Source organism: Mytilus trossulus, chromosome 2 (assembly GCF_036588685.1).
Source record: "Mytilus trossulus isolate FHL-02 chromosome 2, PNRI_Mtr1.1.1.hap1, whole genome shotgun sequence".
Lineage (NCBI taxonomy): Eukaryota > Metazoa > Mollusca > Bivalvia > Mytilida > Mytilidae > Mytilus > Mytilus trossulus.
In genome coordinates this window covers 24,590,779-24,602,820 of record NC_086374.1, presented here as the reverse complement: position 1 = coordinate 24,602,820, position 12,042 = coordinate 24,590,779, and the positions used below count along the sequence as shown (strand labels likewise).

Here is a 12,042-nt window from a genome sequence, read left to right as displayed (position 1 = left end):
TTATTTTATTAAATTATAGTGTACAAATGCCTTCAAAACATGACACACATTCCCAGCGTCTTATGCAGCAAACCCTGAGTGATTTGTAAGTGATACTTGGGCTAGCAGGTTGGTTTTGATGGGCTAGCAGTTCTTGAAACAGGGCTAGTATAATCCTCCTGCCAACAAGTCCTGGGCTAGTTAGCTGTAACAAAATTTTTTAACCCCTGCACTCCCGCTCTCTTCACCCTTGGCGGATTGAGCCAACATTTGTGATAACAATGTTGCGCCATCTATCGGAAGATAAAAACCACGCCAATTCCGAATACATTAGTCTTGACCAATGGTAGCACTTGAACTCTTCAGCTTGGAGGTAAAAACACGGTAGCGTCTAGATGCTACACACTTGGTAAAGCCGGAAATGAAAGCATACGTCAACATTCATGCATTTGTGCATGAAACATACACATGAACTTCCATTTGTTGATCAAAAACATTCAAGTTTTCACTAAATATAGTCGTATGTTTAGGGATGTAAAGGCTTGTTGCACAAAAAACACGTGGCAATTGTTTACAAACACTTTCTACATTTACACGTGATCATGTTACAGGCGCATTTTGATTGGATGCAGCGAGTTTTGACTGCAACCAATAAAAATCCTTATCTTGTGTCTCCGAAATTTTATCTCAATCCGCCAAGGGTGAAGAGAGCGGGAGTGGATCGTAACCCTTGGCTAGCGAAGATGCGCCCCCCACTGTCGGATCACTATCCCTATGTTGAGCTTTCTGCAACATAATTGCAGGCTTGACAAAAAAATAGATACCCTAAGGATGATTTTTGCCAATTTCTTTTGCCCTAGTATTTAGAATAATTTTCAAAAAGTTAACAGATAAAGAAGACAGACGCCAAGTGATAAGGAAAGCTCATATCCTTTTTTGTTTGTTTTAAGAATTAAAAATTGCTTAAATTGATAAATATCTTGAAAAATGCATTGAATTTTAGAAATAAATCATAGCAGCCACATAAACATGAGTTACTTTTAAAAACTAATCAGGTTAAAGTGTAATTACCTATGTGTCTTTCACATATATATGCTAACTTGGTATTACAGTTCACATTTCTTAATCTATTTCCATCTATTTTAACACAATGATTGGTTGAACTGGGAGATATTGCTTGACCTCGCCTGAAATTTGAAATAAATAAATGAAGTAAACAGAGTAAAATTTAATTATAAAAATCATGTATTTGACTCCTTTAATATTAATTCATGATGAGTTCTTTCATTATATATTTTTCATGAAATAAACAAACTAAATCAAATAAGACTTATAGACATTACTAACAATTAACAGGGATGTACATTGATGGAAATTCACTCCTCACTATGCATGCAAATACTCCAAGATTTTCTGTGTACAAGATAAGTTAAATGAGATATTTGAATAGGTTAAAAAGATAGCAACCCAGTGACACAAACAAATCCAAGAGAAATGTACTTACGTTACAAGAGGACTGACAGGACTGCCATCAGCCCACGTATACACTGATGTACTCTGATCTAAATTGTTCAATCCAGTCCAAAATCTATAATTCGGCTTTTTGATTTGAGTTAAGATTTGTGTTGTTCTACTCATCATCCAACTCTGCAGATAAAAATAATCAAAATGAAATGTCAACAAATCTTATTAACATTTTTGTCATCTTGTTTGTTATTTTATTGGGTTCTTGTAGATAATTTATTTATTTGTTTTTTATTATGAAAAAAAAACAAGTGAAAGTGTGAGCTTCTGCTCACTGATGACATCCCGCCCAAATATTTAGGTAAACAGGAAGTTGTTGAGTGATGAATCTGAAAAAAATATCACATGTTTTTTTCAGAAATCCTTCTATTGTAGTTCCTGAGAAAGATGTGACAAAAAAATTTCAATCTGACTATCATTTGTAAAATGTTACAAGTTCTCTTAAGTGGGGGTATAATTAAAGACATAAATGTCTGTTGGATGGACTGACAAACAGATGGATGGACTGACAAACAGATGGATGGACTGACAAACAGATGGATGTACTGACAAACAGATTGATGGACTGACGGATGGATGGATGGACTAACAGATGGATGGACTGACTAACAGATAGATGGACTGACTAACAGATGGATGGACTGACAAACATATGGATGGTCTGACAAACAGATGGATGGACTAACAAACAGATGGATGGACTGACTAACAGATGGATGGTCTGACAGATGGATGGATGGAATGACTAACATATGGATTGACTATCAAACAAAAGGATGGACTGACTAACAGATGGATGGTCTGACAGATGGATGGACTGACAAACAGATGGATGGACTGACAAACAGATGGGTGGACTGACTAACAGATGGATGGACTTACAAACAGATGGATGGACTGACTAACAGATGGATGGTCTGACAAACAGATGGATAGTCTGAAAAACAGATGGATCGTCTAACAGATGGATGGACTGACAAACAGATGGATGGACTGACAAACAGATGGATGGACTGACTAACAGATGGATGGACTGACAACTAACAGATGGATGGTCTGACAGATGGATGGACTGACAAACAGATGGATGGACTGACTAAGAGATGGATGGTCTGACAAACAGATGGATGGACTGACAGATGGGTGGACTGACAAACAGATGGATGGACTGACTAAAAGATGGATGGACTGACTTACAGATGGATGGTGTGACAGATGGATGGACTGACAAACAGATGGATAAACTGACTAACAGATGGATGGACTGACAAACAGATGAATGGACTGACTAACAGATGGATGGACTGACAAACAGATGGATGGACTGACTAACAGATGGATGGACTGACAACTAACAGATGGATGGTCTGACAGATGGATGGACTGACAAACAGATGGATGGTCTGACAAACAGATGGATGGACTGACAGATGGGTGGACTGACAAACAGATGAATGGACTGACTAACAGATGGATGGACTGACTAACAGATGGATGGACTGACAAACAGATGGGTGGACTGACATACAGATGGATAGACTGACTAACCGATGGATGGACTGACAAAAAGATGGATGGACTGACTAACAGATGGATGGACTGACTAACAGATAGATGGACTGACAGACGGATGGACTGACTAACAGATGGATGGACTGACGGATGGATGGACTGACTAACAGATGGATGAACTGATGGATGGATGGACTGACGAACAGATGGATGGACTAACTAACAGATGGATGGACTGACGGATGGATGGATGGACTGACAGATGAATGAAGGATTGAATGAGGTAAAACAGTGAAGAAACGGAATGCTATAATCATAATCATTACATTCCTAAAATTTAGCAGTTCTCCAAAAAAAAAATTTGAGGCTTTATCAAATATTTAATGGGAGACTATTTATAGCTGTAGAACATGTAGAAACAATGCTTATATTCACATGAGAGCACAAGTGAAAACAATTTAAATTAACCACCATAATAGATAGAGCCAAATAAAATTGTATGTGTTGTTCCATTTACCTACCTACCCTACTTTTTTAGTCTTAACTTACGCCCAACAAGAAGATTTTGTTTTCATTTTTTTTTATTAAGCACTGATAAAGTCAGAATATTCTTCCCATAGACTCTATGTAACAAAAACATAAAAATTTAAAACTAACTACCTACCTACCCTAACTTTTTTGTTAGATATATCTGAAACCACATGCATGTATACTATCTTATCATGCTTATTTGGCCTAGACATTAAATGACATATATATGCCATGCCATTGTATCTTTTGAATGAGCCATGGGAGGAGTTCAAATGTTTTAATACAAATTAATCAAGACTTTCAGGAATAAAAACAGAAAATATAGTCTTTAACAAAACAATCATTAAATATAACTACTGTAAATTGCTGCCTATACAAACCAACCCAATGAATCCATATTGTTTTCTCAGCAATAGAATATGCCCCATGTTAATTTTTAGGTACAGTTTACAGGAAAAATCAATCAAAGATTAAATTTCCTCAACCTGTTATTCAAGATAATTTTGTCTTCAAGTCTGCAAAATAAAATGAGGAAACCCTGTTAATAAAATAAATTTTTAATGGCTTTATTTATATATCTTACCCTTTCATTAGTATTTTCAAACTTGACAAGATGTGCAGTCTGAGATTTACACCAATTTTCAGCATCATTCCAAGACATAAGGTTGACATATCTAAATCTATAACATATAGTCCCACGTTGTTGCCAATACAATGGACATTTCTGACCTGAAACTACAAAGGTGATACACTGATAAATTAATGGTACATAAAACATCATATCTCTTATAATTTCTCATATATATTGTAAAATGATGCTTTAAAATATTATTGACTGCAAAAAGGTATGATTGTATCATGATACTCTTTCTTTCTAACAGATATTCTGCAATGTATATTACTTTTAAATAAAAAGAATGCTGAAGCTGAAAATGTCTTTAGAATGATTTTGATATAGAAAATCCAGTGCTGTTATAACTCATATTTTCGTGGGAATTCTATTATTTGATCATACATGTACTGTGCATTCTGTACATGCATGGTATATTTTTAATAGGATGATAGATAAAACCTAAAATATGATAAATTGCAGGTATTCGAATATTCTTTAGTATCTATACAGTGTACATATAGTAAGGCACCAATCATTTTTCTTCTCATAACTAACACAAAACAAATTTACATGGAGCTGGGAACAGTATATCTAATGGAAAATAAAACTGATAGCTAAGGCTTTTCAGTATAAATTTCATTTGCATTTTATCTTGAATGTTTTTTCAAGCTGTGAAAATCTTTAAAAAAAATTAAAGCCGTGAAATTGGAATAACTGGTTTCTGGTAACATCATAGGAAGGCATCCCTGATAAAAGAAAAAATAGCCTTGCCAGACGTCATAATTATTTGGATATCTTAGGAAGGCTCATAGAAAAAAATAGCCTTGCAAGGTGTCATAACTATTTGGACTAGATAAATCCCAACTAGTCCAAATATTTATGACATCTTGACAGGCTATTATTTTTTATTTCTTTGATGCCTTACATTGCAGGAAAGTGTCAAAGCAAAAATTTAAATTAGCCTTCCAAGACATCATAAATATTTGGACTAAATTCCAACATGATAAATTGTAGAAATACAGGCATTTTTTTAGTCCAAATAATAATATCTGCCTTTTTTTCTGGGAGTCCTTCGTCGTTAGGAAGACATCCCAGAAGAAGAAAAATAGCCTTGCCAAATGTCATAATTTTTGGACTAGGCATTTTTCAGTCCAAGATTACTCTGACGTCCAGTTTTCGGAGGTCAAAATACTATCAGATAGCCAGACTGCTGTAGGCTGTAGATACCATAACAGACATTAAGGAAAGTATGGGGACACTCTTGGGAAAGACATACTAACAACCCTATCTTGGATCCCAGGCCATGCTAATAGAGACGGGAATGAGATAGCGGACCTGTTGGCGAAAGATGCTGCAAAGGAAGCCTCATCACTAAATGAACAATATAATGTTATAACTATGTCAAATGTCAGAAGTGCAATCAAGATGTCTACAAGACTGAAATAGCAAAGCAGATGGACAATTGGTGAAACAGGAAGACACCTATATGATCTGGTGCTTATTGTTGGAAAAATAGTTCAACTAGACCTCCCTAACACTCAAATTGAAAGAATACTATCAGAATTAAGAACAGGCTACAGCAGACTAAACAAATACAGAAACCAGTTAGGTCAATCCCTCACACCATATTGTGAATGCGGAGAAGAAGAAACAATAGAACACTATCTGATATACTGTCCAAGATACCACCAAGAAAGAGAGGATTTAAAAAGATAACTAGAACTAGTTAAAATTCCACTGGACATCCAATCAATATTTTCACCATCAAAGAGAGAAACATACGAAAAAATTGCACAAATTATATGGGGACGAAGTCCCCTATTACAGTAGAAAATTTTTAAAAATCAGGAAAATTTTTCATTGTACTAATGAACTCAAAATGGTTCAATTTTTTTTTGTCGTGTTTTTGAATTTCCGGATCGGCGCAGAAATCTACTTCCGTTTCCGGTCTTGTTTCCATGAGACTATGAATAAAATGTATATTTATCAGTCTAAAAAAGGAACTAATACTAATTCATTTTAAAAAAATGTTTGTTATTAAAAAAATGTTACCTGTTGACAGCGTTTCTTTGTTTACATTGAATATGAAATCATACCTTGAATAACGTCACAACTAAAATCCCTAACAACAGACCCAATATCGGAAACGTGACGGTATTTCCGTTTCTCTTTTTAACATTGTTGATTTACAAAAAAATCATAGACTTCGTCCCCATTCACAGGTAATTACTGCCTCATATTAGGAGAATATATATATATTTAAATCAGGGCGTTTTCAAGAACTATAGAAAGTCCTGATACCTGATCCTGCGCCTAAACTAATTTTCTAAGTACTTACAAGAAATTACCAGGAGAAATGGTGCACTGTATGAGGAATATTTAGTACAAGATAGACAAGACATGTCAATTATTGACCTTAGGATCAGGATCAGGAACATCCAAGGAGTGTTTTGCCAGGCAAGCTGGGGCCATGGGACAACAGACCCAGCTTGTCTGGCAAAACAGCCGTTGGACTAGACGTCAGAGTAACAGAGTAATCTCAGAGTCACTCGGACTATGCATTTTTATGCTTTTAGCAGTTTAGTCTTTTAATTTTAACTTTTTAAGGAATGCTAAAAATTGTTTCATTTCATTTCATTTCGCCGGTTAGGTTACATCTTAGTGTGTATTGTCAAATACTTACAATAATTCGTCAATTTCTTGCAAATACAATGCAGTAACTCTGCATTTTCGTTAGAAACTTTGTTTATGTTCTATTATACTTTCCCGCGGTTTTTGTAGTTCCGAAAGGATATCCGAATGTCATTAGAAGAAATCTGGGTGTGTTTGGATATTCATATGAGGTGTCCTCTTCTTACCAAATGTTGGACTGAAAATTTTTGATTGCTTATTTATGATTACACTTCAAGAATTGCAGAAAACTGGAAAGTACAGAACCCCCCAAAATCAACAACAAAATAATACCAGATATAATTAAAGCCCTACGGTAATACACATCAGAATTCGAAATTCAAAAATAACCTTTCGCGAATAGCGGCTGACAGGTCTCATGATATGGTACGGTCTATGAAGCACACTTTGCGTTTTGAAAAATGAGTTGACTTTAATTGTTTTGTCTCTAATTTATATGTTGATTTTCCGGATAATTAAGGATAAAGTTTTCACAAACCAACTTATTATTCTTTCTTTTATTTGCAATCACCATGGACATCATTTCTAGATAATCATAGACAACCCGGTACCACGATTTCCCGAGAACTACGAGAACAACATAATATCCCGAAAACAAGATTTTGTATCCCGAGAACAAGATTTTTAATTGTGTTATAGGTGTTTTTATTGTGTTTTTACTACTTTTTACAGACAACCTGCATGCTTAACTTTATCGATTTCACTCGCTTAAAATTTTCCGGTCAGTGGATAAACTAACATAAAAGCATGACTTTTCTTTATTTTTCGGAGTTGACTTGGCAGGCAAGGTACTTGGAACAGCCAAGTAGATAATCATCTTAATAGATTTAGCAAAATCGTTTGATAAAGTTTCATAAACCTGAGTATAACAGAATTTACCCTAAACAAAAAACAGGATACAAAGCGTTATTAGAGGGTGCTGTCTGTGGACATTTACCATGCAGAACTCTCTCCCCTTGCCTGCATAGGCCTACATAAACGACATGCCAGAAACAGCAACATCATCAGAGATCACACTATTTTCGGACGACAACCTCCTCTATACTGGAACCATTACAACAACAACCAATCAGAAAGTAAACTACTGCAGAAAGATTTAACATCATTAGAGGACTGACTGGGTAAATAAATGGCATATGAGCTTTGAACAATGCGAAAAAAATGCATTGTAATCCGAATACAATCCAAGAACCGTCCTGTGATATAAACTATTTACAGTCTACATGCACACACATTAGACACCATTGAAGCCAGCAAATACCTAGGAGTAACAATCAGTGATAACATAACCTGGGACAGACATATTGACAATATAGAGGTCAAAGGCAACAAAACTTGCACTAGGCTAAGAAGGAACCTAAAAGACTGCACTAAAACGGATAAAGAACTAGTATATTAAACAATAGTAAGACCGTATGTTGAATATACACGCACGGTATGGGACCGAGCAAAACAGATTAAAATAAATGCAATTGAACAAATGCATAAAATAGCAGCTAGAATATTTGTTAATAAAAATTAAACAGACCGTACACCTGGCTGTGTATTAAACATACATGGTAAACTCATTAAAATTGGCCTTGAAGACCGCAGGAAACAAAATAGGCTATGCATGCTGTCTAGAATACAACATGATCTGAAAGACATAGATCGGCACCCATGCCAAGAAATTGCCTCCGTTGAAATTCTGCAAATACCCATGAATAAAATTAGATGGATGATTAATATTGACCATTTGGTATATTGCCGTATTCTAAACGACACGTGCATGAAGGTCATAAATTAATTTGTTGAATGAAATCAAATCTTTAACTACTAATGGGTGCCGTAAGAGGTCGACCGGAATTTTTAGCGAGGATTTCTTGGCATAAATATCTGACGCCAAACGATAGCCGGACCAGTACAAGGTTTCACTTTCCGTAGTGAAAATTGGTAGACCTGGTTTTCGAATTATTATGAAAAACATATTCCACAATTGTCCTACACTTCCGAGGCCGATATTGAAAAATTGGTCGAAAAAAACCTAGTAGGTTAAATTTTTCAAAATTAATTTGAGGAAAGTCGAAAAAAGTGAACGAAAAAATGTTTAATTTTCTTTCAAAAAGTTAGTTCCGTTTTGCGTCACTACTGAAAGTAACTCCCCAGTGTTTAAGATATGTAATTATGTGGATACTTGCTATAATCTGGTTTCCATACTTACAAGAAATTTTTAATGTGGTGTCATCAACAATAAGCCGATATAGTGATGTAAACCTATCAGCAATATCATTAATACATAAAACAAATTGAAGAGGGCTTAGAACAGATCCCTCGTGAAAATTACCTCAAACATTACAATATACATTACGTACCCTAACGGAGATCATCAATCAAAGGCAATACCATGCAACAAGCCTACATTACTAAAACTACAGAGCTGAACAAGACGCTCTTATTCATGCTGCAAAACCCAGAAAAACAAAGTTTTTTTTTTGTCCATCTTAAGAGTTAAGCCTTTTTCAACTGATTTTTATAGTTCGTTCTTATGTTGTACTATTATACCACTGTCCCAGGTTAGGGGAGGGTTGGGATCCCGCTAACATATTTAACCCCGCCACATTATTTGTGAATGTGCCTGTCCCAAGTCAGGAGCCTGCATTTCAGTGGTTGTCGTTTGTTAATGTGTTACATATTTGTTTTTCGTTCATTTTTTTACATAAATAAAGCCGTTAGTTTTCTCGTTTGAATTGTTTTAAAATTGTCTTATAGGGGCCTTTTATAGCTGACTATGCGGTATGGGCATTGTTGAAGACCGTACGGTGACCTATAGTTGTTAATTTTTGTGACATTTTGGTCTTTTGTGGATAGTTGTCTCATTGGCAATCAGACCACATTTTCTTTTTTTAAATTGATAACGCAACTCAAGTATTATGCCTGATTGATGCCCTCTCTGTGCTACAAGCTTTGACACACGTCAAGCTAACCCAGCTCGGACAAGCTCTATACATCATCAAACGTCTAAAACATTACTTCAGTATATCCCTTTCCACTGTGGATCTTGGGGTAATGAACAAGCCGATAACTTAGTAAAGAATGGTGCTGAACAACAACAGGAGGAAAGTCCAGTCTGCTTCACCGATTTAGTTTGAAAAATATTTTATTTGCTCAAAGCAAAAAGGATCAGACACAATAGACCATACATTTAAAGTCTTCTCCACAATACAATATATATAAAAATACAAACTGAATGTGAGCACGAATATATAATATAAACAACATATTTATTATTTAACTTTACTTGGGGAAAAAGACAGGGGATGAAGAAATAACGATAGAGGTTACAAGAAAGATGATAATGATAATGATGTGCGTTTTAACTATGTTGATACTATACTACGACAAATAACTTTGATCTCTTTATAAAACAAAACACGTGTTTACCAATTTGCACATATTTTGATCATAGGAAAGCGTCTCTTTTCCAACAACCAATAGTTTTAATTGTAGCCTTCGAGAAGCCAGCTGAGGCTATTTATCAGAATGACCCTTTCATTTAAATAAAAAGAACAATTAAAGAAAAATGGTGAATGTCCTCAATATCCTAACCGCATTAACATGTTGGATCTGCTACACGGAGATGAAGACTATCATCAAATTTCTGTTCAACACCACTCAGCAACAAGACAGTTACCACCAGCTAACAAGATCTGAACAAACTACCATCTTCAGACTGAGGACAGGACACAACAGACTCAATTAACATCTAAAAAGCATAAAAGTTGTTCCATCTCCAATCTGCCCTTGTGGAGTAGCAGAGCAAGATACTACAAACCTTTTTACAGTCATGCAAGATACATCAGGCACTGATAGACAAAAATATCACCCGAAACACCACTCAAAGAGAAGGTATATGGACCAGTGGATACCATACAGAAGACAGGAAACTGGTCATCAAGTGTAAAAGCGAAAGATAGAAAGAATAGATTACAACAGGAATAAGACGAAGTATGCTGCACTACTCATATAATATAGGATTATGTGGCATAAGTGCCAATAAGACAACTGTCAATCCAAGTCACAATATATAAAAGTAAACCATTATAGGTCAAGGTTCAGTCTTCAACACGGAGCTTGGCTCACACCGAACAGCAAGCTATAAAGGTCCCCAAAAAATTACCAGTGTAAAACCTTTCAAACGGGAAAACCAACGGTCTAATCTATATAAAAAAAATGAGAAACACCTATGAACCACATAAACAAACGACAACTACTGAACATCAGATTTCCTTCATGCAGATAATCTTCCTGGCAATGTAATAAGCTTTTGTCAGTACTATAAGCTTTATATAGTTTGTATACAAGACATATGTGGTTAACTTTGTCAAAATCTTTTAAAAGTTACAGAATACAAAACATTTTTTTCTTTGAAAATTATAAGTAATGCATGAAAGCAGAACATATTCATTTAAAATCACATCATTCATTTGTACATTTATTTTATATCATGATCAATAAAGACGGATTCATACTAAAATCAAGAAATAATCAAGATTATTCATCGCAGATTTTTGTATTTTTTGAAGTTTTGAGATCGAAATGGCCAACACTTTCGTAGAAACCTTAGTTACTCTTTTTCGATTTGTGGGGGTATATCATATTTGTCCCACGGGTAAATATCAAATGATCAAATTAGCATTGAAAATCAAATGAGTATTTCAAAGAAATAGAGCTATCAGAACCTGCATTAAGAAAAATCATACCTGAGATTATACATATCAAACAAAAAGTAATCAAAATCCGTAATGAATTAAAAGGCACCATCATTTTACATTCTACATGGGGAGAATACAGAAAATTTTAGATATGCGGTTGAGTAAAGGGAGTTTTAAGAGGAGGAAATGGGGAGTTGCTTTTGATAAACGTATTTAATTCGCGCAAAGAATATGAATGAATTTTCACTTTAAAAAGTTACTTTTTTTCACATTTTATATATATATTAGCATAATCAATATTTACTTTTGCAACTTCGGTTAAATAACTTTACATTAATTTGGTGTTTTTTTTTCTTTTTCCCATAGGAACCTCATTGAAGATGAATGGCAAATAATAGTAAAGATACAAAGTTTAAAGTATTAGATATATAAATGTTAGGTACAGACATATCTATGTCCAGATTGTACCCGTACACCAGATAAATTTTTATCAATATGTTG

General features: G+C 34.8%; 1 protein-coding gene across 2 annotated transcripts in view; it reads right to left on the bottom strand.

Annotated features, from left to right (window-relative positions):
* Positions 1-11,696, bottom strand: part of LOC134706814 (macrophage mannose receptor 1-like) — a 68,033-nt gene extending 56,337 nt beyond the window's left edge. Inside the window, exons 1-4 of one of the 2 annotated variants that reach the window (XM_063566109.1) lie at positions 11,590-11,696; positions 4,130-4,281; positions 1,484-1,626; positions 1,051-1,166 (exon numbers count right to left, since the gene is read on the bottom strand). In XM_063566109.1, coding sequence (XP_063422179.1) covers positions 1,051-1,166; positions 1,484-1,626; positions 4,130-4,281; positions 11,590-11,653 — 475 coding nt within the window. In that variant the 5' untranslated portion in view covers positions 11,654-11,696. Of the gene's footprint in view, positions 1-1,050; positions 1,167-1,483; positions 1,627-4,129; positions 4,282-6,842; positions 6,956-11,589 lie in introns of those variants that run through there. The other variant, XM_063566110.1, reaches the window with a different exon arrangement.
* Between the last annotated feature and the right edge of the window lie 346 nt (positions 11,697-12,042).